This window comes from Syngnathus typhle, linkage group LG4 (genome assembly GCF_033458585.1).
Source record: "Syngnathus typhle isolate RoL2023-S1 ecotype Sweden linkage group LG4, RoL_Styp_1.0, whole genome shotgun sequence".
Taxonomy (NCBI): domain Eukaryota; kingdom Metazoa; phylum Chordata; class Actinopteri; order Syngnathiformes; family Syngnathidae; genus Syngnathus; species Syngnathus typhle.
In genome coordinates, this window is record NC_083741.1 from 12154044 (window position 1) to 12180784 (window position 26741).

The window sequence follows — 26741 nt, forward strand, 5'->3', positions numbered from 1 at the left end:
GCTTCTTGATTCGGACTTTTTCCATTCAGATCCAAGAGAAAGGTCCTGGGCCGCAAAGATTCGGGAGACTTGAACGTGAAGTCTCGTCTCTGCCCGGCAGCACCGGTGAATCCGAACAGTGTCACCAATGCCATTATGCCACCGCCCCCTCCGCTCAACACCCCGGCCACCGTAGCCACTGCATCCGGGTCGCAACGCGTCCCTGTTCCAATCTACCGCAGCGCCAAAAAATCCAGTACATCCAATGAAGAGTTTAAACTATTGTTGCTGAAGAAAGGCAGCAGATCTGATTCTAGTTACCGCATGTCAGCCACAGAAATTCTGAAGAGCCCTATAACTCCAAAGAGCCACGGGGAATCCATCTTGGAAGGTTCTATGAGTCAAACTGAAGAGAACCTCCCAATGCATCAGGAGCCACCGCTTTCCAACTCGGACCCTATCCAGATACCAGGCCTCTTTCCCAGGGCCAACTCTGAGAGCTTCACCCCCAAAATACTGCCTATGACCGCTGCATCTCGACAGGGACGTTCTCGGGTTCCACCAGTAGCCAACAGTAGTCGCTATAGTACTCGTAGCCGCCTCTACACTGCTCCCATGCAAGCCATTTCTGAAGGGGAGACAGAGAACTCAGATGGAAGTCCCCATGATGACAGATCTTCATAGAATTAGTTGACAGATTTTTTTTTCAAATGGCCCCTTCCTACTTTTATAATATTGGGTGTCTCTTGATGCCTTTGGTCTAATGCACCCCAAAATCTGACTGTTGCTAAAATGTGCCCAGTATTAGGAACTGCAATGGAACTGTTGCGTTTCAGATGTTCTAAGAAACTGAATGACAGAGTCATTAAAACAATGTTTACCTTAAAACTATAGGAAAAAGAATAAATCCCTCATAGATAAAATATCTATTTTGATTGAACTGTCTTTTTATACACGTAAAAAGAATACGAAATGAAGTTGCAAAAGAAAGATAAGGCGACATTTTGTGAAAGGACTGCATGTACAAGCACATGCAAGACTCACTGATATTTGTACTTCCTGTCTTGTTTGGTGTGGGTGTGTGTGCTGTTGAGGAACTGCTTTCTTTTGAAATGAAAAATTCATACAAATTGTACCATTCTTGCAACTGTTGCTGCCCAAAGCAGAAACCAGACTTTGCATTGTAAACAAGCAGCAAGGTTTATCTTGCGCGTAGGTTACAAAATGCTCCCAACTTGAGTTTTTGATGATTTCCATCAGCACACCAGGGAGCATACCATAAAACGACCTCATATTTCTTAACAGAAATAATCTTATAAAATTTAATATGATGCATGGATTTTTGTAAAATTTATCCAAACTTATGCTGAAGTTTCATCATGTTGCATGACCAGAATGGAAACATCCCCTAGATTCTCAACTGTCAACATTTTTTGTGGTTCCTTCGTATCATATGGAAAATTATCCTGCGAAAGATTTTAGTGACTGATTGATTTGTAACACATTTCCATTGACCCAAATAATTTTTTTCTGGGATTCTAAGGAGCAAGGGGCCCATTGCTATAATAGACGAGGGGTCCATTTGTGGAAGACTTTGGGACAATCGCAGTGGCCTTTCTTTGCTAGATTTGCTTGTGTTTAGTGTGACCCTACATGGACCCAGGCCAGAATCATATTTTGAACGAACCGTGTCATGCTGTTCTAACTTGAAGTAGAAAATAGGGCGTTTTTAAAACGCACCATTCAGCGCAAATGGTGAAAATGCTTTAGAGGGTCCAAAATCGGGTTGACCAGAGAGTCATTCGCAAAGCTTTCCAATAACCGACACCTCTCTTTTGCACTTGATGATTCTTCAAGAATAGTCATAAGAAGTTATATCTTATAATGAAATTCCATATGTATATTTGTATTGAATATAAAGTCATATCTATGTAACACGAGAAGACATTTTTTAACAAGAGTGTAGCAAAGAAGAACAGGTCTCACTGACAACATGACATACAAGTCTTAAGAATGAACACTGTTCTCTCCTAGTTGCCTATCCTTCATTTGCACTGACCCAGTAGCACCAGACAGGTGAGAGCTCAACCCAGTGACTAGTGTGCACCATTTTGTCTAACCTGACAAATATTCTTGCCCAATATACACTGCCCAAATTTTAAAATCAATTCTTTGGCTGTGGCCTTTGGACTCCATTTCATTTTAAGGTTACCTTCCTATAGTACATCAGTGCATTTATTGGATCTCCTTGAGCAGCGCCTCCTCCAGCAGTCACTCTTCAAAAGTGTGTTTTGCATAGCCTTTCTCTACCAGGTCTTGGTACAAATTCCCAAAAGAGCCACATTTGTTTCTGTAAGGGCAAACGTTGTCAGGCTCACTGACTGCTTGCACCCAAAATGAGATGGGTCTTGTCACTTTGCCCTCACTAACGTGGTTTTGAAAATGTGACATTTTAAAACCTTGGTATCACTTGAAACCTGTAATTGGGCCATGCCTATTGTCAGCATCATGCACAGTTTGCACATTTACCTGAACTTATATAGACAATTAAAATATATTGCACATTAAAGTAAAATGAAATTGCACCTAAAAGATTAAATGCAAATGTATTCACTTCAAAGTTAAATACAACTAAACTGTACTTGGGCAGTAATTCTTTCACCTACCACTAGAGGGAGCCCACATTCCAATACACGCTGCGAATCACTTGAACTTGAGTGTTAGCAGAGGAAAAAAGGACCATCAGTTAACAGCTTGAACTCTCCCCTGCCTGTCACAGCAAACATTACTCACATTCAGAGACCGCACTTCAATAGGAACCATTCACTGTATTCTGTGAATACCTCAACAAACATATTGTTTTACTGCAAATGCAAGATAGATAGATAGATAGATAGATAGATAGATAGATAGATAGATAGATAGATAGATAGATAGATAGATAGATAGATAGATAGATAGATAGATAGATAGATAGATAGATAGATAGATAGATAGATACTCAGCGAACCCGAACTGCAGAACTGACACTGTGTAACTTGGAGTGAGTAAAAAAAGCTGTGAATTGCGCATACGAATTTCACATTCATGACACCCACATGGCTTCATGGCACTCGTTCCTGACCATTGTTTTTATTTGTCGTGTTTTCTATCGCATGCAATAAGACACAAATGACGAAAGATATAAAAGACACCACCATATGATTATTTTTATCTGAGGGATGTCTCCAGATGAGAAAATAATTTGTATTTTCTGTTCTAATGTCAAGTTCAATAGTGTGTTCAATAGATGTACAAACTGTCTGGCTAATTCTGTTCTGTATAGTTGTGATCACGACAGGGGTTTATCTTGTACTGTATATCTTACTCACTGGACAATCATATGTTTAAGAGACTGAAAAGAAAATGATCGTATATAGGAAAATCGAGACACTTGTGGTGCTGGGTCCTAGTCTTGCTTGAGCTGCAAAAGTTGGCGTGAGAGATATTTTTATTTTCAATTGGAAAAGAAAAGCTTGAAAATAATGGCGATAAAAGGCTCAAAAGTGACTTGCAAAACAGTCATTCTAATTTTGTTATTTTTGAGACTACTAATATTATACACAATGGATGTGAATGGGTTATCTCTGCCACTTGAAGAATGCTATGTGAAAAGTCTATTTTAAAATTGGGGGGGAAAACAAAAACAAACAAACAAACAAACAAAAAAAACACTGAACGTGTTGAAGATCTGTCTGGTGTGTTTGTTTTTCCATACTGTACCCGTCATTTAGTGACACAATTTGTATTATTTCTGATTTCAGTGGATAAATGACTAACACTATTGGCCGACTAGGACAATGTGTGCGGTTGACATTTAAAATAAATTTTAGCTGTCATATACAAAACTATTAAACCTCAATTTACTTGCAAGAACAACAAAACAAGGTTCTTAAATTCATGACTACTTTGTTCCAAGTGTTTCAATGTTTGCATACAATTTTGAGATGTGACGGACACTGGACATTTTTTTTATCAAAGGTGTACAGTATGGAATAGCACTAAACAGAGTTGAAAATTTTCAAATATATGTGAGAAAATACGCAAGCATAACTGTCTATTTAAAAGAAGCTCCAAGTTTAAAGGTAGCTAGGACATTACAGATTTGAATCATTTTTGTATTTTTGTATAAACTTGTAAATACATTTTTAAAAGAAAACAATGTTGAAATTCTCTCTTTTGTAAAATAACCAAATAAAAGAATGAAAACAAATGAGATTTTCTGATTCATTTTAACAGGTAGTCAGGATTTTTGGAACAGTAATAAAGTGAATGGTGGGGGGGGGGGGGGGGGGGGAAGAAGTTGAACGTGTAAAAGGAAGAAATGCAAGAAGAAATGGAAAAACAAAAAAAAACAATCTTCCAAGTGTTTTATATACTAGGCCGACAAGTTTAAAATTTAGCATTTTTTTGTTTATAAAAACAATAAATTACTAATGTTAATCTGTTTTAAAGTTAAATGTTTTTGGAAAATACTCAAGCGCAAATAGCTGCAAAAGGTACTCAGTGCATCGAGTAGTATTTGTTCTTTATTACAAAAATATGCACTAAAGAAATCAACACTAGATGGCAGCATAAGCCTATGATGTACGAAATGAATGCAGACTCAGAGCATACTAAACTGGCAAAATTGCATTGTTGCCAATTATCTAAAAGCTTTTCCCTAAGGTCATTATGGACCAAAAAATCTAATCTAAGTAATGTTTCCTGCACCTTTTTAAATCTATTACAAAAAAATAGTTCAAGCTAGCACTTGCAATTAAGTGGTTGCCTTATAAACTGGTTGGTAATCAAATAAATCCTTTTGCATTAGACAGACTGCAAATGTTGTTTTATTCAAATTTGAAAGAGTGTGATTAGTCTATGTGATATTTGGAACAAGGCTTTATTAAGCAAGGTATCAATTATTATTTCTATCCCTCCTGCACCCCCACGCCCAAACCCCACCCTCCTCACACACAGCAGCAGTATTTGATGTTTCAGTGTAAGAATTAATTATTGACTAACTACTGTAGACACGTACGAGCTGAATTTGGGAGGACAGGAACCCTAAGGGTCTAACTGGAAAATTAATTGGGAAAATTCTGCATCATAATTTACTCATTGAAAGTGTTCTTTGTCGAGTTGTGATAAACAAACGGTGAATGCTTGTCTTTCTTCACAACTTAAAACCAGTATAGTTGATAATGTTGATAAACACACACACAGACTCACACACCCCTTAGATGTATCTATAAAAACTCACATTTGCTGCTTTTGTGCGCCATCCTGGTGCCAAGGAACTGTTGATGAGTTGAGGACTATTTAGACAAAAGTAGTCCTCTGCTATTGCTTTGTGGCACCTGTGAGCAAACATTATTCATGGCGGAACAGTCACATTCTTGGCCTGATGATGTCAAGTGAAAATGTTTAATTGTGTGAATGCATATCAAACATACATAAACATTTTTTGAACGGAGGGTAAAAAGTTTCTATATACACACGACATGCTGCAGGGCATTGAATGGCAAGGCATTTCAAATACACATACTGAAGTTGGTTATACTGTAGCTCCTCTATGATGTCATATGAACACAAATGCTACTGTAAAACATTCTCTAAGAACCTGAGTTTCATGTGAAAGCCAGATGGTTTCAAGTATGAACCGGTGACCACTATGGAGCGCAAACAGGGCTACAGCAAACATTGATTTGGCTTGAAAGGCTTTCTGACGCTTCAAAAAAACAAAACAGCCAACAGCAAAATAATAACTAGTCTTACACTCGGAGTAATACTCTCGTTTTCTGCTTACGCTCGATGGACGTTTCTCGGAGCGGTGGATCGATCGCAACTGGACTGTTCTGGTGCCGTTGAATATTTCGCCTCTCTTCCGAGCGGGCTTTGTCAGTTTCTAAAAAAAAAAAAAAAAAAAGGACAACAAAAAGACAGCTCTCGTCTGAATGTTAGTGGAAAAACCAAATATGTAAAATCAAAGGAGTGAAAAGGCGAGATACACCCAGTGAGGACTCTGCCTACCAACGACCATCGTTTGGGTGTCTGCCAAAAAAAGAACACCACTAGAATTACTCCAAACACTACAAATATGCCAAAGAAGAAGTATCAGATCAATTATGTATGTAAATTATGTAATAATTTATGTAAATTGTGTGAACCAATTTCAAAATCTGCCATTTTTAACAAGAGCTATACAATAAGTACTATTCTAGCCTACGTGCATGAATGGATGAAGCCTGCTCGGATGAGAGAATGAACATCTCGACACAAACACAACAGTCCAGTTGCAATCAATTCAATGACCCAAGAATCCAATAACTTGGTTGAATGAGAATATTCAAAGGCTTGATACACTTTATTACACAATAAAATGAGTAAGAAACTGAACAAAGCTCCTTCTGTCTTGGGAACACTTTTTGTACAGCAATAGCAGTAGAACACCTTGCCGTTATTTTAACGTCAACACTTGCAAGGTTCCAGTCATCACGTCTAAGTGTGTGCAACTGTTAAAAGATAATACAATGAAGGTCAAAGCCAAGATAAACCCGTTGAGCTCATGGAACAGAGACAACGCTTTTTTTCCCGGCAAATACAGCAGGAGGGCAAGAGCTTCGACAAAAAAATGTTGGGTTCAATATTTTGCCATGTTGGTCAGTACTCCAGTACCTTTGTTTTATGACTTATTAAATTCTAAGGAGTGATCAGTCGCAAATGTTATTGCATTGGTAAGCAGACATCACGGCGGTGTGTTTGCTGTCAGTGTAAAAAGAAAATTGAAAACGCAAAAGCTACAGTGTTTGTCTGAGGTCGCGTGCTTAAATAATGGCCTGTTGTACATACTAAGGCAAAAAAAGACAAATACAAAAACTCTGCACGGATATTGGATACTAATTATACGTAGGCTAAAGATCGAAAAAAAAAAATTACCGCTGTACTGCTTTAATGTAAATGCTTGGTAAAATAAAAAAATAGATCATATGAGAACAAACAATGCTGAGGTCATGAGCGAAGGTCCTCCTCTGAAACCAGTTATGGATCGAGAAGTTAATTTTCAGAAGATTCATTTATTCTAATTAAATCTCTTTTTGTCAGTCCCAAATACAAAGTCCCAAATTTTAAAACGGTGCAGGGCTGTCCAAACTTTTTCCTCTGATCATTGCAGGACAAAAAAAACGCAGATTAGTTCAAGACTCATTCTACTGTCGACACTGCTTTTCACGTGAAAATTGTTGAATTTGCGCAATTTCAGTCAAGCTTTTTAGGGTAAATGATGCATAGTGGTCCCTAAGAAGGCCAATTTCCCTACACAGATCAATTTGTCTAAAATGCTTCATCCAATTTTCTAACTTCTTGCTACATTGTACTCAGGCTGAACTGGTCTTATCGACTAGCATTTTTCAAATCCTGTAGTGATGGTAGTGATTTGTCTCAACCACCCATTTTTCTTGTTGCCCCTTCACCCTTTTTCTTGTGTTTCGTACCTGCTGCAGGCCTCATAAAATGGACGGCAGATGGCACCAGCTATAGTTTGGACAGCCGTGCCCCTTTTGTTTTTGTCCTAAACATTTTGAAAGTCTGAGAAAGCAAATCCAGATTGTGTAAATTGGTGATGGACAATAGCCTGCAGGCTTGCTAAAACTTCCCAAATGTACATAGAGTATGTACAATACTTAAAACAGCACAAAACTGGGCGTTATGGTAGTTTCCGTCAGTGCTGCGTCCCTGTACAACAACACATACTTGAGTTTGTGTTTGCTAATGAGGAAGACTACAACGGTCCGTTTACTGTTTGGTCTGTTTCAGCTTCTCAATGTGATGACAGAGTTTGAGCGCAGGGCCCAGTTTCAGTCCCATGTACTTCATAATGACGTCACTGCGCAGCAGCATCAAGGCCTTGCCGTCAATCTCCTGCAGGGAGAGCAAAGCGTATGTTAGCGGGCAGCTAGATGACCTGCGCATCGTCTCAGGATCCAAACCATGACTGAATAGGTGCTGCTGGCTAAACATTCCAGACGGGTTGCATTTTCTTTGTATATAGACTATACAATAGAGTGAAAAAAAAATGATTAAAGCAAAGGATTTAAACATTCATAAATATCTAGTAGTCAATTAAATACATTTCAAAATGTAAAAGCTTGACAGTAATGTATTAGTGTGATGCTAGCAGAATTTATACCGTCATTTGCTAACTCAGTTTGGGTGTTATGACAACTCCCACATAACAGAATCTACTATAGCCTAAAAAGAAAAATCCCTATCTGATTGATTGGCTCAAACAAGACGGAGTGGATCTAACTAAAGTACTCACGTGCTTTCTAAAAAGCTCCACATGTGGACCAAGAGTGTGGGGGTCAGCCTCCTGGACAAATCGGATCACGTCATCAACTGACCAAGAAGATGCATTGTTCCCTGAACTTTCCTTGTCTTGTGTGGCGTGGTCTGGGCCTGTTGTTGAACTAGCTGCTGAAGAAAAAAAAAAAGACAATCATCATGCTTACAATTACAAAGTTTTCCTTAGTAAATCCTGGTTAAAATTGTGAGCAGACTTTTAACTCTATGTAATAAAATAATTAAATACAAATTGGGGAAAAAAAAGTAAAGAACCAGGTAAAAATATATGGTAATAAAAGGCTGGAGGTACTAAAAATTTGACATGTATATATGATCCTACCTTCCACGCGTCTATGTGTGGGCACTTGTCCGAGTTCACTTGGGTTGGAGCTGACTCTTCGTAGAGGTGGAGGCGTGTGTGAGTGATTGGCGTAATAAGGCCGTTCCCTCTTTGTCGCCCGATAGTCTGCCGCTATCTGAGGGGCTCGTGCGTTGGGAACGGAATCTTTTGCAGAATCGTTGTTCGACGCGTTGTTTTCCGTGTGAGGCAGTGGTTCTGAAAGTAGAAATGGACACTATGTGAGCTGATTCATTATATTAGTTTACATTTAATTGTTTTTTTTTTTAATGAATTTCAATTCCAACAAGATCAAAACACAGTACATAAACAATGAATTGCATACTTTTAAGCAGGCATATAAATACAAGTCTGAATCTAAAGTTCAGTGTTGTGTGGCAACATGCCAGGCATCACTGACACCCGCTGGATGTACAGTAGATGCAGTGTAATTAAAAGCAAGAAGATGCAGAGAAGGTGCATCCGAAGATGCAGGATGCAGTCTAATTAAAAGCAAGAAGAGGCAGAGAAGCTCCATCCTAAGACGCAGGAACCAGCTCGAAGCAAACGAACTTTGACTCTCATTTGGAGAATTTGGAGTCATCTTTTAATTTCCTGAAAATGATGATAGTCATTGTGTTTTAATAATTTTATAAAGGTTTGGTCACTCTACATGATGGATTTGTATGCATTACAGTTGGATCTGATTAAATTCACAATTGACAATCGCATCTCAACTGACAAACTCACAATAAATATGCCATAATGGAGATTTGTTTGGGCAATTGTGGTATGGTTGACAGATGTCTAAACCTATTACAGTGAGCCACACAATATGGACTTTTTTGGCTCTCCCAACGTACATAAAGTGTGTGAATTGCTAAAAAAAAAATTGAAATAAAATTACCAAACATACTACTGAAAAATGAAAATATAAATAATTGTATTGTTGTTAACAAGCTGCTTGGGGTTGTGATTATGATGTATCATTTTAAAAAGTGCATATCTACATATGGGGACCAGGGCCGATCACTCTACCTTAGCTTTGATTGTGAGTGCTTGCTTTTAACAATCCTTGTTTTTAACTTTTTCAATTTTTAGTGGGTCGGTGTCAAGATGGTGCACAAGTTACATTTTGCAATATTTGTGTATCTTTCCACGCACAAACCTGACTTTGTCCTGTCAAAGAAGCGTGTGTTTTTATTGAAGGGGCTGAAAGGCTGTGAGCTGAACAGGCTGACACTCTCCAGATGCTGACACATGTTCTCCAAGAACCTTAGCACAGTAGACGCACTGGAGACGGAGGGAAGCTTGACATAGCGGATACCATGCTCGGAGCGCACTGTAAGACACAACATAGTGTATTAGTCTGTGCGTTGCGTAGGCTCACACCTGCTCACACACAGGCTGAATGCATCCACAGTTAAAGGAAAACAGCAGATGGTTTGGGGTTAAGCGCCCTCCTTTTATCAGCACAAACCCACAACCCTCGATCTGCACAACAGCCTCCCACCCAAGCCAAGCTCACACAAATTAATGTCCCCCAGCCCCTCCCCATTAGCCCACACCCTTCCCAATTCCACCCCCCTCAAGGGAGACTCAATCCCAGCATCCAAAACAGGTTAGCTGCACATGTCACTTCTGATTACAGTCCCAGCACTCACGTCAGATGTGGCCACAGGCATTATCTTTTATTTCCCCGCAGTATCTCAGCAATTTCTTCCCAGAATGCACAAGCACAGTCAATAACATTCATTCAGAATTACTTCCAATTTGATCTTGCTGATTGGCTCTATGGACTTTCGGGAATGCGTAATTATTGACAATCTCCACCAAGGTTGAAATGTGAAAAATCAGTTGGTTGCAATTATTGGCGCATGAGTTTGTATTTGTGCGAGCAGGATTATGTGAGCCTTTTAGTAAATATGAGCTCAAAATAGACTTAGACCCACGACATTTTACTGTAAATTCATCGTGCAACTAACCATTATTTTATAAAATAGATTATGAATCAATTGACAAAGATGTTGATGATTGCTTTCCAACGTAATTGCTCATGTTTTATGTTGAGTCAACACAAGGCTATAACCAGTCTGCTTTCATAGAGTATTTCAGAAATTGGAGAATATTCAATGCTGAGAAAATGAATTTATGATTTGGACCATATTAAATTAAAAAAATATCAGTTATTGAGTGATTATCAAAAATTATTTTCTAGTTAATTGATAAAAGTTAGTTAATTGATCATACTAATTGATTGGCAATGACTATGTTTACCTTTATTTAAAGTCTGTTGGATGGGCAAAACTAATAAAAATGTAAATGTCTATATTACAGATTTTCACCTATTGCGGGTGAGTCTAGACCAGTGCTTCTCAAATAGTGGGGCGCGCCCCCCTTGGGGGGCGTGGTGCTATTCCTGGGGGGGCGCGTGTGACCCTGGGGAACAGGCTTTTTTTTTGGCAGTACTAGAATAAAGTGTAATTGCGCGTTTACTACAGCAGGGGGCAGTGGCGCTCTCATTGTTACTTCTGTCACGTTTGCGACAGTGCAACATTTTACGACTTACAAGACAAGTTAGGATAGTCACGGTGGGGAGGGGGGGCGCGAATAGTTTTCTTCTTGCTAGGGGGGGGCGTAACAGAAAATAATTGAGAAGCACTGGTCTAGACCGAGCCCATTTCCCCACTGAACAGGGATTGACTCTGATACTCAGTCACCACAATATTGCTGCTCAAGTAAGATATGCATGCTGAAGAAAATCCTTCGCCTCTATCGCACAGATTTAGTCAAGTGCCAAACTGCAGGCAGACTATAACCAGCATCAAAAGAGCAAATTATATTGTTAAACTCAGACTTTCCAAATCAAAGTAATTTGATGTTCACAGAGCAATGCTGGCATCAGATTACCAAAATCAATTTAAGACCCTCAAGAAGAACATACTCTCAAACATGAGCAATTTCAATTCACAACTCAAATGTAAGGCAACACAGCTGCGGCAACCCGTTCCTAGCTGAAAAGTAGCCAAAAAAGTGAATTATTTTTTTTCCCCCCTAAAGAGTTCTTTTCTTGTGTGAGCATTTACAACTACAGACCTCGAATGACCTCTCCTCCTGTGTGGGATTGGCTCTGTAGAAACGACAGCAGCACAGAGGGCTGGTACGTACAGTCCACACAGGCCTGGACGGCCTGCTGTAGCACTGCGTTGACTGGAGCTGGCCCAAAGTGGTCTGGGAGCTGCTGCACCAGTTTACGGTCAAGATGGGGGCCGTAGTCGCCATGTTTGTTCACATAAACGCACACTAAATAAACACAACCAGAAAAAAAGGTTTTCAATCCATTTTCTAGCACTGGTCACTGTAGTCGGTACATTCCAGCTCATCTTGTACTTTATGGACACTTACCCGTGCAGACTACATTTGAGTTGTTGTTATGGTGGTTGTCTACTGAAACATGGCTAGTGCTCAATCGAGTTTCTGGAGGAGACACTGGAATCGATGATGAGCCCAGTGACTGTACCATCCGAGGCTTCCTCTAAAAAAAATTTAAAAAAGAACTCTTAAGTTGATAGGTAATGATTTACTCAAAGCGTATTTTAACTGTCCGACAACCACTAATTGCACAGCTTGTATCACAAAGATGTTTTTTTCTAATATATTCTTAAGATGTAAACACATTCATTACCCTATTTGTGCAAACCGTTCATCTCTGAACTGTTTGTTCTTTAAAGTCAACCCCCATTTTATCAGCTTTTTATAGTGCAGAGGCAAGTCCTAATTTAGAGTTGAGTACAATCAATGTACATTTTGGTGTTTTCTTTTGTTGTATGTGACACGTTGCTGCTGTTTTAAGATGTATAAATACTGCATCATAAATGCTTATTTCCATGACTAATGCTAGTTTTTGTTAACCTCCCATGGCTCGTGAACTTTTATCATATAGTTTAGTTGAACATTTTGGTGTCAAAATATACAATGCTTAACTGTTTTTATGTGTTAGCTTTACGTCAACTTGAACTCGGAGTAACAAATAAACAATTTGAAGCCAGCACCATTGGCTCCTATAACAGTAGGAAGTTTCTTTTTCTTTCTTCAAATGTATGATAGTCTTCTACTTCTGGATAGTGAGAAGGTGACAACAGGTGTTGTATCAGATTTAAGTTTAAATATTACATGTACAATCTTATACGGTAATTTTATCAGTTGCTGTTGGGGTTTTTTTGTTTTGATTTTTTCGTTTATTTAAGTCCGTGACCAGTGTTGTGCATTTGAACAAAGGAACAACTGTGAAAAACTAGGCTCAAAACCATCTTTCTCTACTTATCAACACATGGTAGTATCTCACCTTGCTCCCAGGCTTGGGCCCTCTCTTCCTGTGTGGTCTGGGGGCCAACTGAGTGGACCTGACAGGGTTCTGTGACGCCCCATTGACCGCCGCAGCTGCTGCCGCCTCAGCCGCTGCTTTCAACAAAGCAATAGTCTGCGACTTGGGACGGCGACCTCGGACACCCTTGCGAACGGGCAGGGGCGGCAAAGGGTTGGGCAGTCGATATGAAGTCTGCATCATGGACGAGGAGTTGGAAGTGGAGCGGCGTGTTGTGAGGGAGGTTGAGGAAGACGAAACGGGGGCGAGAAGAGCACCTGGAAGGGTGACTGGAAGAGAAATAGAATAAATGGAACGTTATACACTACAGTTCTCTTACTTGACAAACTCGAAATGTAAATATGACCGCATTACATGAATTATACAAATTGCATGCTACAAACCTCACTAAATGAAAGAGAAGCTTTCATTCTGGGATTCTGCAGTGTGTCAGGCAGGGCCAAACTCACAATTTCTGTTGCACTACATCTCAAATATGCATGATCAATCCTTTAACTGCCTTCTCAACCCGTCAGTAAATAAGAAATCATTCGTCTGTCCATCCATTTATTCATTCATCCATCCGAACAAAGGACTTGTTTTGAGGACCATCGCTACCCAACAGTTTAGTCCACAATACATATTTTTAAATTCAACTCAATTTTATAGTGCTTCCACAATAGCTGCTTAAAGAATTATGTAATATTCCTAACATGTTTTGTTATTGTTTGAATTTAAATGGAGGCACGCCATCACACACAAACGAGATGAAAATAGTTGAAAATTAAAAGGAGCCAAAAAAAAAAAAAAAAAACTAGCACGACCACCAATCAATCTTTATTTTTCTGGCATCATATAATCATGCAACCATCTGATTAAAGGTAGAGTGAAAAGGAAAGAAAATGGAAAATTAGAGTATACCTATTTGCTTGCAAACATATTGTTCAGGCTGTGCAGGGGCCAGTTAGTGAATGTGAACGCTCTCGAGAGGGCAAGGCTTTCATTTAAACCTCCCGGAGAGGTGTTATGAAGGGACTAAAAGCTGCTTAATTGAGAAAGAAGTAGGAATGGGTGTGGAATCACGCAGTGTTTTGTTCCGGTTGTGTCAGGGGCGCCTCAATTGCACACCAGGAGCGCTCACATGTGCAAGCAGAGGAAAAAGCATGGTGGCATGCTTACTCACAGCAGACTCAAAAACAGCCACTCCTGCAATGTCTGACCTTTACGCGTTTTAATATTTCTTACGATATTCCAACCCAAGCAGCTATCTTTAAGTGCAGATTTTTGGTATGGTGTGTGATCATTTAAGGCTGCAGGCCTGCTACTATAAAATACTTTTAGAATTGATTTGTGTGTGATAATTACTATAATACTAGCAAATTCTTTTAGAATTGATTATTTTACCACATCGCAAAGCTTCCAGCCAGAAATTTTGATTCATCTTTCTGTGCGATTCAAAAATGTGCCTTTATTAGGAAAGGGACGTTGAAAAAATTAATTATATTAAATAACAATCACAATATGGGGTGAATGCAATTTGACGATATTTCAAAATTGCTCAAAAATAATCCTGAGAAGAAATATTCAACAACAATTTTTGCAGGCATCACATCCCGTTCAACATATGGCCCTGATCATGACTATATCATTCCAACTCGACCCGCTGACCTGTGTAACACTGCCTGAGGAAACAGTGTGTGAGTGTGCGTGTGTTTGTGCATATATATCAGAATGAGGTCGTCGAGTGTGTGTCTGCTGTCTGGAGGGTGGGGGAGGGGCCCAAAAGAGTTCCTCCTCATCTAATTACACAACGGCTTTCACAAACTGAGCTTCCTCCAATCATGAGTTGATTCAATCACATACAAATACACACACGACACACGCGTGTTATGAGCTCGATAAAGGAGCTGAGAAACTTCCCTTTCGTGGATGAGTCTGTCCTGACTGACACGCATGTTAAAAACACTCACCATTGGTAATGAAGAGTGCTTAACAATAGAATAGGGAGGCTCAATCCGGTGTTAACTGCTTCCTGATGCTCTACTCATAAACACACATGATCAAAAACGAATGGAGCTCCAAATGTACAGCCAATAAAATCAGCTCACACTGTGGACATTTGCAGTTGAGGGGAGGCAAAGCACTCAAATCCCAAGTCTGGATGCTTCCAAGTTGTATTTGGTTGCATGCAGATAAAAGTCTTAAAAAAACAATGAACACAAAAAAGCTCCAATTCAAACAAGAAAGCAGCACTTCCTGAATGTGATCATTGATTCATTTTGCCTAATCTCAAATCAAGCAACACTCACTGGGTGCTTTAACTAGTCGTAAACGCTGAATATATGTGTTGCTACTACAAAGACCAAAGCATTAGTTCTCATAAACACATCACAGATACAAAAGAGAAAAAAGAGAGAGAGATTAACGCCACAAAGTTTCTGCGATTGTGCAAAAATACATGCTCACCAGGAAATGTCTTCCAAAAAGCAGAAACTCAGTGCTGCAGCTGCGGCTTCCCGAATAGTGATAGTAGCAGCCGTGGTATTAGTGGTAATGACTGACAGTCGCTTCCTGTTCCTTTCTTTGAAACAACACTCAGTTTACAGATTTTCTCTCTCACCCGCTTCCAGTCCAAACTTTCTTGACTGTGCTCTCATCCTCTGCACTGCCTTCAAGTACGCTAATCTCGCTGCCTTCGCACTTCTCTTGTCTGTTTTGCGTCTACAACAAAGCCCACTCTACTGCCGCTGGTTGAAGCTGCTGTGAAGCTTCCCTCCCAATGAATGAGAAGGGGGGTGCATAGGGGGGGCGAGGGAGGGGTTAGGAGCAAGAGGAGTCGGTGGGTGTGGTGAAAGGCATTGGGGGGGGGGGGGTGAATCCTTTATTCGTGTTATCTGTAGGCCATATCGACAGTCTGCATCAGTCACCTGCCTCCCGGCGAGTTTCTGGGGGAGGGGGTCAGTATCAGGGGAAAAGGGGTTAACGCCGGGGCTCCTGGGAGCAAAAAGGGTTGGGAGAAGGCTAGATAGAGGGGTGGCGTGTCAGCTCGGGAGGGGGGGGAAAAGGTTAGATGAGAAGCATCTTGACTGAAACTCATAGTGGGAGCTGCTGCGCACAGAAGCATGTTTTTACTCACACGCATGCATACTGGCGGCCCAGACGGGGGTCCCCCCGGCCGGGCTGTAACCTGAGCCTTTTCAGACATTTGACGATGAGAAAGATGGCTAGGCCAATCGACAGGAAATAGTGGCATGCTCAGATATCAGCCTCTTTGCAGAACAATGAAGAGCTTAGCAGTGGCAGGACGCGTGACAAAAGTCTCTGATATCTTCATCTGTTCTATTGACCAACACTTGAGTGGACACCATTCTTGGGGGTTTCTTTTACTCACTCTTACCAGGACAATTGTGACTTTTTGGTGTAAATCTTCCAAAGATAGTACAAACTATTACTACTACTCATGCTGTTGAGCAATAACCACAAAATACTATTTTCCAACAGCAATTTTTGTACAGCATTTCCCACCTTAAGTCAGCTGGGATAGGCTGCAAGTCATCTATGACCATGAAGGGGATAAGCAGCATAGATAATGGATAGAAGAATGAATGAATGAATGGTGCAAGCAGATGACTGACAAAGGCGTCATGCATAATTTGTGAGCCATGCTTCGTATTCAAGCACATACAATTTGATATTGCTCCAAACACAAACGTTCCTACAACAAATACACTTCCATGCTTTGAATACAAAATGCAAAACGGCTGACCCAATTTAAAAAATCCAACAAGCAAAAAAAGGGATCCCGCCCAAGGTTGTGAGGCAAAAGCAGTTATTTTCAAAATTATTCCTATAAAACATGTCATTAGTGGCTTCTGACAAAAAAAAAAAAAACAGACAGCACAGAAGAAAAAGAATACAACAATGAAGCTATTTTAAAAGTATGTAAAGCTGATCAAAACCTCATTAACTGTTCACCCAAGCCCCCAAATGTATTCACATATCTGCATACAAACATAGCACCTGTCTCACTGTATATTATCCCCTTTTTAGAGCACACATGCCAGACTCAGACACACACACACACATACACGTACACACACACGGAGAGCAAATCGGTGTGAAATCCCCCACATGCAGCAGCCTAGTGATCTCTCACCAAGAGTACATCGTAAGGGTGTCCCATCAAGTAGGTCATGTGCAACCTCAAGGATTAATGGAGTCTAGTATGGAACTACTAGATCTTGTGCAGACACCAACATCTGCATGAGTATTGTATATAAAGCCTGAATGAAGATAGGCAGAAGTCAGTGGTCGCACAATGAACACACGTTCACCATGAAGCCCATGGTTCATATTTACAGAATTAAAGGTGGAGGACACAACTCATCCCATAAAGGTTGCGACAGACTTCTCTTAAAATAATAAGATTGTCCTTTTCCTTATAATTAATTGAGAAATGACGGGGGGTTTTGCCAATGCAAAACATTAATATCCATAGTTGTTGTAGCTAGACCATACCTGCCTCCGAAACATGATTTAAAAACTCAGCTTCAGAAAGCCAGTCACACTGCAGTTATTTGTCAAAGTGATTTCCACACATGGCGTATAAATATCTACCAAAGAGCAGCGACAGTCTAAGCATTAAGCTTTATCATTAGTCAAACTGACATGCTGACATACTCCTGTATGTCTACAGAGCAGACGTATCTACTATATAATATCTGCCAATTAAAATGAACAACTATAAATAAATAATTGGGTGTTAGCAACCAAAATTTAATCCGTCTGACTTTTTTTTATTTTTAATCCGTCTGACTGAGCGGCATGGAAGACGTGCGATGACGTAACGCTACAGCAACTCCAATCGGAAAAAGTACATAAAAGTACACCTATTATAAAAGAGTCTATTGTTCTCGTTTACATTTTCCATTTGCTCCTTCAATTCAATGTGAGCCTTTGTCTCCATGTAATAAAAAAAATGATAAGTAACTAAACTCTGAATTGGGCACTGTATAATTGACGATCCTCATTGCAAGTTAACTTTACCAGCGACAGAATGTTTGCAAAGTTTGCATGTCTCTCAATGTATATTTTTGTAATTCTTCAAACATATATGCATCACATTTTGACTGGTTAATTTGGTGTATTACCTGTTCATGTATATTTAGGATTTTTTTTTTTTTACACTAAACATATTTATAGTTATAAAACGATTACAGATTTAAAGCTATTTTTTACAGGTATCACTTACATGGATGAAGTTCACTGTGCAAAGAGAATTGTTTATTATTTCTATATCATACGGCCATTCTCAGGAAACAAAAGTATTCTCAAAGAAATAATTACATTTGATAATACTTTCATATTGCTCCAATATTTAGTGGCTTTTTATTCTTATCTTACAAACAGTACCGGTATTTTAAATACGTTTTGTGTTCGTATTGTATTGTAGCACAATTGTATTCGTATTGTGGTAGCTACTGGAAAATTAATTTCCCTTTAGGATGAATAAAGTAATTTATCTATGGCAGAAGTGTCCCTTTAAAGCCGGTCCTTGAGGTTCACTGTCCAGCATGTTTTAAATGTCTCCCTCCTCCAACAACACGCCTGTTTATCTGAATCACATTCATTGTCAGGTTTCTTCAGCGCTTGTTGAGGAACTGATCATTTGAGTCAAGCGTGTTTGGAGTGGAGACAACTAAAACATGCATGACAGCGGCCCTTGAGGCCCGGCCGGGGCTGGACATCCCTGATCTATGGTATCCAGCCACCCATTCATTGGGCCTTGTTTTGTGCACTCGGGCCGATGTTTATGTGCAAGTGCGGGTTTTCACATGCTCCTCAACTGTGACACTGGGTAGCCTCATTCTTTTGTAATGGTGTGTTGAATTAGTGTTTACCATTCCTCGGGTGCCAAGATAACTTCTTCTGGATGAGTTGTGTCTGAACAGCCAGATTACTGCGCAAGGACATGCTAATATCAGGAGAAGTCACAAACACTGGGCTGTCCGAGAGTTACCTGGACTATTCTGTACATTGTTATTTAGTTAGTAAGTTCGTTATAAGTGAACTTTTCTTGGTACGGCTGTCATTTTTCATTTGTTTATATGGAGTGAAACTCAGTCACAAGTAGCTTTCGGCTCTGGCAATAAAAAAAAATAGTGGGGCTAGATTGTTAAACATCATTAATACTGGATTAATGCAATACACCCAAATTAATGATCCACGGGTTAAGTGGTGCATGAGTGTGCCTGTTGAATAACAAAGCCAGATTAGTAAACGTGATCTCAGGTCTTTTGGGAACTTTTAAGGCCATTCTATTCTCAAGTGAATTCAACAATTTCCGTCCGGCCTGATATGTGGCAAAAGGGACAAAAGTCCTAATCATGGCTCTAGTATCACAATTCATGATGGTGCTGATTGTCATCTGACTCCACACATTGGTTCAACTAAAATGTGCCGCCTTCAGATTGAAGGTTTTGCTTGCATCGCCCTCTAGCGGTAAACCGTGGTAATATCACTACTCCTTGCAAGAGAAACAGATGTTGTTTTCTGCTGTAACAGAGATGTCATGAAAGTGATTCAAATGTATTTTCAAAAGCGCCATTCACATAAAAACTATTGTACAAGCAGAGAGCAGCGGTTGTTTAAAATGTATATAATAATATTGTAACAGCTGTGATGATTTCTATTTGCCAGCCTATGTCACTAACAAACTTTCTTTTGGATTATATTATATTGTTTAGCTGAACATTTTTGTGTTTGAACTTACAATATTTAATTCACAGACCCTTTCAGACTGAACCTCCACAAGGACAAACTTGAGGCAAACATGCTTTGCCACTTAATTAAAGAACTGTGAGAGCAAGTCTTTTTTTTTGTTTTGTTATTGTTGTTTCCTCAAGGTGATGCTGTTTGATCTCTTTTATGCCTTGATAGTGAGCGAGTGAAATCGAAATGCCAAGGAATACTATAAATTGTACAGAAGGGCTAAAAACACATTATATATGAGCTCTCACTATTGTGGATTCTCACCTATGACTCAAACATAAAGCCCACAGGGGTTCACAAGAAACATTTAGTTGGTTTTCTCAGAATTCTACAATGCCTTTGTTGTTGATTTTTTTGGGGTGGGGCTGTCAATTTGTATGCAGTACAGTCGCCAGTGTTCCAGCAAATATCTTCCTAAATGTCAAAATAATGCCAAATTAAAATGAAAGCGACACTCACAAAAGTTTCCAGGCGGCTGTAAACTGTGTTTGGTCAGCTCACACCAGCCGACAGGGAAGATGTCTCTGGAGTCGAAGGGGCACCAGTAGTCAAAGGCACCTCGCCAGCCGTCAAACATGACGAAGATCTCTTGACCTTTGACCTCACCCACGGTGGCCGGACAAATTAGGTAAGGGTTCTTCCTGTCCACGGCTTCCAGCTTCATACCAGGCTTGAAGTAATTTTGAACGGAGCTAACAGGTTCCTAGACACAAAGGTATTTTGTGTAAAAAAAAAAAAAAAAAATCCATTACATTTGTATAAAAATATATGTGTGTCAGGCTTAGTATGAAATTATATGCATAGTTGAATTGTGTGATACTTTGAAAACAAACCTTCTTAAAAGCAGAGCCTGGTGCCATCTCTGCTCCACTCAGCGTTCGGAGGAGAAACATAGGCCACGAGGAGGCGTTCATTCGAAATCCTGAACACAAAGTCCAACCAATATGTAATTACATTTTTGTCTTGTAGATGCTAATGAGGACAAGCAGTGAAGTAGGATGGAAGGACAGATGAATGGAAATATGGTGATTTCCAACAAGATAAACAGCAGCCTTGGCTGTGAGATACAGTAATTTAAACCATTACGCTAATTAATGTTGGTCTAGATTTAAATAGAATTCAATGAAGTCAAAAAAGAAAAAGATTAGTTCATCACATACACTATATGAACTAATAATACTGCTAATAATTATGACACAAGCTTTTACACCTAAAGAATGGAGTCATCGTGAATTTCCCTTGTGGATGAATTAAAAACAGTCTCTCTCGCCATCCATCTAAAGATAAAAGTTTGAGTCTTTCCTTTGCAGGCAACAACAGGTTTCACTTTTTAGTTCACCCAAAAGATGTCTGTAGGTATGGGCAGGGCTCTCGAGTTTCTTAACACCAAACCCATTCAAGCTTTCCGGACCTTGCATTGTGCATTGGGACAAAGTTGAAATAGACTCTCCAAACAGACTCATGTTGAAAGTAGAAAGTCCTAAAATCTCTTGGGAAAACGAAGACTACAGCACACTGCATATAGAGTAAATAAAGTAAAGCAGAGGATTTAACTTGGCAGGAAAACACTGGCGATAGCAATAACATTAACAATGGATTTGCTCCATGAGCGCATCCAATTAAGAAGGCCTCGAAAAGAGATGGAGCGAAATGGAGTCATTACTTTTATACTTCTCAATGGGTGTGGGGATGCAAATATGAGAGGCGCCATCATAAACCAAGGATGGTGATTGGTGGATTAAGGTGGAAGGGTGCAATCTAGATGCAGTCCATTTACTAATTAACATTTTATTATTTCTGACACTTCATTGTGGAATATGCCGCCGCTTCAGTCGAGCTCATAACTGTGTGTGCATCCATTAGGAAGCCTTCATACGGTGTCTGTGCATGTCTCACCCAGCGGGGGCTGCAGCATGTCCCCGTTCCTCTCACAGGTGCCTATGGGTTGGATGTCAGATGAGTCCACCAGTCTCCAGAAGTCGTTGGTGTTGTCGCTGCCATCCAGACGCAGGCGTAGTCGCGTACCCATCATGCCCATTACCGTGGCGATGCACACCGAGTTGGAATTGCGCGGGTCACGAGCCTCAAGCTTCATACCGGCCTTAAAGTCATTGGAGGGGGGGATCCTGGACTGCACAAGCATATAAAGAGGGAGCATTTATCCTCCGCTTTGTTTTTGAACTTTTGCACTTTTTGGTCCAATTATAAAATAAAGACAAAGACACAAAGAAATAAGTTGTAAATTGGAAAAGCTGGTGTTTAAGTATCATATCGATGTAAAAAGTAGTGTTTCAAAAGTTTAAATGTGTTTAAAGAGTAAGAGGGTAAAATTTCAACTTTTTTTTTTTTTTTGTGTGGTCTGTTTTCACCAGTTGGTCACAGCGTTGAACTGGGGCTCATTGTGCTTTGTATTTTGTAATGATCAGCTACCTGTTTGAAGCAGTTAGGTGAGGCTGCAATGGAGGAGGTCTCTCTTAGGTAGTCTTCCCAACTGAATGGCTCTACCAAAAGAAACAAACAAATGACACCAGCCACAGTGTTGAAAAGAAAGACCGCGCTGTGTTGTTGGCTACATAAATTGCATTTACATTAAGAACATACATAAGATACATATGTACCTATGAATGGCAGCGCAATCAATACAAATAAAAATCATCAATTCATCAGTATCAGGCCCTTTTTTTTCTTACCATTTCTGAATGGGGCAAGGGACAGAAATGGACTCCCACCGTTTCTCACTTTCTAACAGTAACTGATGACAAAATGAAGTGGGGCACTTACCATTCGATTTATCGAGCGCAGAGCCCGCGCCGATGCTCGGCCTCTCCTTCTTCTCCTCTTTCTGATCTGGAATCAAAGAATGGATTAGAAATGGTAGCCTTGCCAGACACTTTACCAGCTACTGCTGAAAACTCAACTGAGATCCATTTACTCTTTGCTCTATCAAAAATTCATCTGTTACAAATATTGGTGACACGAGAAGATAGAGAAGACCAACCTTTGTGTGGCGTTCGGCCCATGACGACCAAGATGTTATCCCGCAGCAGCAGAGGAAGTCAAACAGGCTCTTAACTGAAAGCACAAACCACATACCCCAGTCATTTACACGCACATAGCACAGGAAAAAGCAGTGTATTCATAATAAAACAATAACTTGCTCACTTGGAGTGGTTACTGTAAAGTATTTTAAAAGCATTAAGTAATTTTGTCCACCCATTTCTAATTGTTTAGATTAGTCTACAAGCCGAAAAACACATTTTAAACATAGGAATTTGAAACCTAAATAATGAATTTCTGTATTGATGAATGAAAAAAAATGGCTATTTGAATAATTTGGATATAATTCCGGATTGTGCGCCACCTTCACAGAGCCTATCAAAGTAAATCAAGAGCAGCAAACCCACAATGGAGAAAAGAAAAGGTAGAAACTCATTTCTTATTTTTTTGCTTGTCCTTGTGAGTAGAATCTCAATGATCAAGTTCATATACTAACCAGCAAGACGCGACGGAGACATTTTTGGATTGCTGAATACATTGTTCTCGTCTTGTTTTCCAAACACATTTAAAAATGACTCGTGAATTTTGCCATTGCTTTTAAGATTCATGACCTTTGTTGTAACATACTTTGAGAGTGAACATCTTACAGAATAATTCAGATAAGGGTTGACCATAGTCCAGCTTGCAGGTGTTAGAAGCAAAAATTCAAAAATAAATCATCCAAGGCAAATGGACATCCAAAAGCCAGCAAAACTCTCAAATAATCCAGAATTGTCACCACAGTGCTGCAACCTCTGCTCAACCGCGCCTTTCCACTAAGCTCTTGTGTCTTTCCAGAGAAAGCCATGCAGTGGGAAGGAGCTATTAAGATTCCAAGGTGCCATAAAAAGCCATTAAGACGTGTGGATATGGTACGTCTGGCGGCCTACATGAAAAGGGTTCCTCATTCCTGCTCCGCCACTCGCTCAGCGACAGACGGCTTCAGTATTTGCACGCTTGAGTCTGCACCACTCATAAGGGGTCATGCTTAAGAGCTCAGCAGACCAGGAAGCACTTCATTTTTACAACCTCCATTTCCACTCAAGCAGCTCTCGATATGAGATTAGCGTTATGATGCTTTACACGCAGTAGATGACGGGGGAAAATTGGTGGTTTCATGAGCAGTTACAACTTTTGATTGACGGGGGTTGTCAAAAGTATTATTAACATGAGGGGCGTGTTATAAGAGGGACTCTTTGAAAGTGTTGAAATAATGACAGAATATGAGAGAACAATGAGCGCCTTGGAAAACGATTTGCTACTCAGACCTACAAAAACAATGAGAGAAGTAGCTATTAAAATGGTCCATTTAGCACGTGCAATGCGATTGAATCAAATCGGGGACTAATTTTGTTCGAAGGTTTTGCGTCGTAGAATATGGCATCTGGCAGACAGGTGTAATCCAGCACTGCCCACTGTTTGAATTAGGAACTTTTTATCATTTGTGTTCTTAATTATTTTTCACAGCTTGAATGACCTACTCTTGCTTCTTTTTTTTAATGTAATTTACCAGAAGTGCAAATAAATACACTTGACACTTCACACCATATGTAACGGTGGCATAAAGAAAATATCTTTGTTTGAAGCAGTTAACCCCCCAAAAAGTGGTAGCACTCGAGGATAATTAATAAATGAGTGAAAGTGCAGTCTTAAATGTGTACCTGATATTGATTTAATTCAGTATTTTGACTGGACACACTGCTTATGGCATTAGACAATTATCAGGTTGGTTTTTACAGTTTGAAAATGAGTTCATGAGGGGTGTTTATGTTATGAATTGTCATGGGAGGACTGTTTTAGAGGCGCAATTATTTTAAATCCTTTAAGGCTATCAGATTACATTGTTTGATGTTGATCATTTGACATTGAGTGTGTTCATTCCTTCAGCATATTTGGAAATACAAAGAGACTTGTAATAAATACCAACATATGTTGTGGGGTTTATTTTACCATTTATTTATGCATGATTTAAAGGAGAGATGTATGACATGTTTATTGTCATATTAATTGAAATTAAGGTAATTTTAGGTATAATTCCTTCAGTTTTCCAAAAACATCTGTTTATAAACATTTATTTGGTCATGGTGCTTGGAAAACTAAGAATGTTCTTGAGTGGAACATGTACACGAGTTTTAATCCTGTTTTTGTTTTGTTTACATTATAATATTTGTTTGAACAAGAAAGAAAGAAAGAAAGAAAGAAAGAAAGAAAGAAAGAAAGAAAGAAAGAAAGAAAGAAAGAAAGAAAGAAAGAAAGAAAGAAAGAAAGAAAGAAAGAAAGAAAGAAAGAAAGAAAGAAAGAAAGAAGGAAAGAAGGAAAGAAAGAAAGAAAGAAAGAAAGAAAGAAAGAAAGAAAGAAAGAAAGAAAGAAAGAAAGAAAGAAAGAAAGAAAGAAAGAAAGAAAGAAAGAAAGAAAGAAAGAAAGAAAGAAAGAAAGAAAGAAAGAAAGAAAGAAAGAAAGAAAGAAAGAAAGAAAGAAAGAAAGAAACCGTGTATGACGCATTTCCATTCTTCCCGATTTGGTGGGCGGGACTCTGCACATTATTCTCAAGGCTAACGGTTGCTAATATTGCATTATTAAACACCACAGAGCGTTAAAATCCAGTCGCACTTGTTTACTAAACAGCGTGTGGGGGTGCAGCGAACACAAGAGTAAAGCGAAGCACTTCAACATAGAAGTGAAACAATAATAAGAAGTCGCCTTCATCCAAGCAACATGCAGTACAGTGGAGGAAAAACACACTGGCAGCACATATCCTCCTGGCTGCTAAACGGCGCAATTCTGGCTCAAACGACGGCCAAAGATGCGTCAAATAACAACTCGGGAGTCGGCGCAGGGGAGGAGAATTGAAAAAGAAGACGTACCGAGCGTTGAAAGCGCTTATTTTGATGGTGGAGCCCTCACTTTCTGTCAGATGCAGGCGGCCGCCATGTTCGTTTCAGCTCCGCGCATGTCCGTCGTCGCCGGCACGCACGCGCACGCACACACACGAGAGAGCGAGAAACCGCGGGAAGAAATCAGGCATTTCCCCGCTGCAAATGTAAATTTGATTATGCGATAACTTTTAATAATAACCTACATGTGGCGTGAAAACGAAAACAAGAAGGTATGAATGTAGCTTCCGGGTTATTGACTGCACGAGGATGAATGTTACCTGCTGCATCTATCTCAGTGGATGGATGACATCATCGGTCCTTTGCTCGTACTGTACAGTGAATTAGAAACGGTGGAAAATCAGCGTAATAATATATACCGTGTTAAAACGGATTATTTTTTATAACACATAAAAACGGGGATTGCCCCCAAAATTATTTTAAAATATTAAAACAAACATCCTTAGATAGGTGAAACTATGAGTGCCTTATCATGAATATGCGAGGGTATGCTGTACTGAAAAACTGTGCATTCAAGTTAAAAATTTACTCTGAGTCCACGTGGCAATGTCTTTTATGCAATGATACCGGTTTTTAATGCTCTGGTGCAAAGGGAACAAAGGTCAACAGGCATTCAATGTTGATTTATGTCCTTGCCATTTTTGTTGAAATGGAATTACAAATAATTGTTTTATGGTATACAACGTCCCAACGTCCTTGGACTTTGAGTTTGTAGTATGAGTAATGTAATAAAAGTGACTATATAATGAGTTATATGCAGCTGTGTGTGTTTGTTTACCATATATCCAACCTGACAATATCCACTGTACATATGTGCACATTTATTTTTTCCACTGAATAATGTTGATTGCACTTTTGAAAAGGTAAATGTTGTTTCTCCGTCTAAGAGTATCTTCCTCACACCCAGTGGGGAATTTGGTTTAACGTATATGAATGCTATATGAATGTATTTTTAAAAAATGATCTGAAGCGTCGTCTTTTTGTGAAAGAGTTTCTA

At 39.5% G+C, this 26741-nt stretch overlaps 2 protein-coding genes across 4 annotated transcripts in view; one reads left to right on the plus strand and one right to left on the minus strand.

Moving 5' to 3' along the window:
• The window catches only part of nhsb (Nance-Horan syndrome b (congenital cataracts and dental anomalies)), a 36600-nt gene extending 32369 nt beyond the window's left edge, over positions 1–4231 (plus strand). The window contains 1 exon segment of the mRNA XM_061277560.1: positions 30–4231. Within this exon segment, the coding sequence (XP_061133544.1) occupies positions 30–663 (634 nt within the window). The 3' untranslated portion in view covers positions 664–4231.
• A 2117-nt stretch (positions 4232–6348) lies between these two features.
• Positions 6349–25841, minus strand: scml2 (Scm polycomb group protein like 2). 3 transcript variants are annotated; one of them, XM_061276874.1, is made up of 14 exons: positions 25715–25841; positions 22813–22886; positions 22596–22661; positions 22245–22315; positions 21711–21945; positions 20648–20736; positions 20274–20517; positions 13026–13333; positions 12086–12215; positions 11777–11983; positions 9849–10022; positions 8684–8899; positions 8321–8472; positions 6349–7920 (listed from the first exon to the last, which is right to left on the minus strand). In XM_061276874.1, exons 2-14 carry the CDS (start codon positions 22832–22834, stop codon positions 7795–7797), a joined length of 2040 nt encoding a protein of 679 aa, XP_061132858.1. In that variant the 5' UTR covers positions 22835–22886; positions 25715–25841; the 3' UTR covers positions 6349–7794. The 3 variants fall into 3 exon arrangements, with proteins under 3 accessions (XP_061132858.1, XP_061132856.1, XP_061132857.1); XM_061276872.1 differs by having other exon boundaries at positions 8321–8475; XM_061276873.1 differs by lacking the exon at positions 25715–25841 and adding an exon at positions 23459–23668 and having other exon boundaries at positions 8321–8475.
• Positions 25842–26741: the final 900 nt, after the last annotated feature.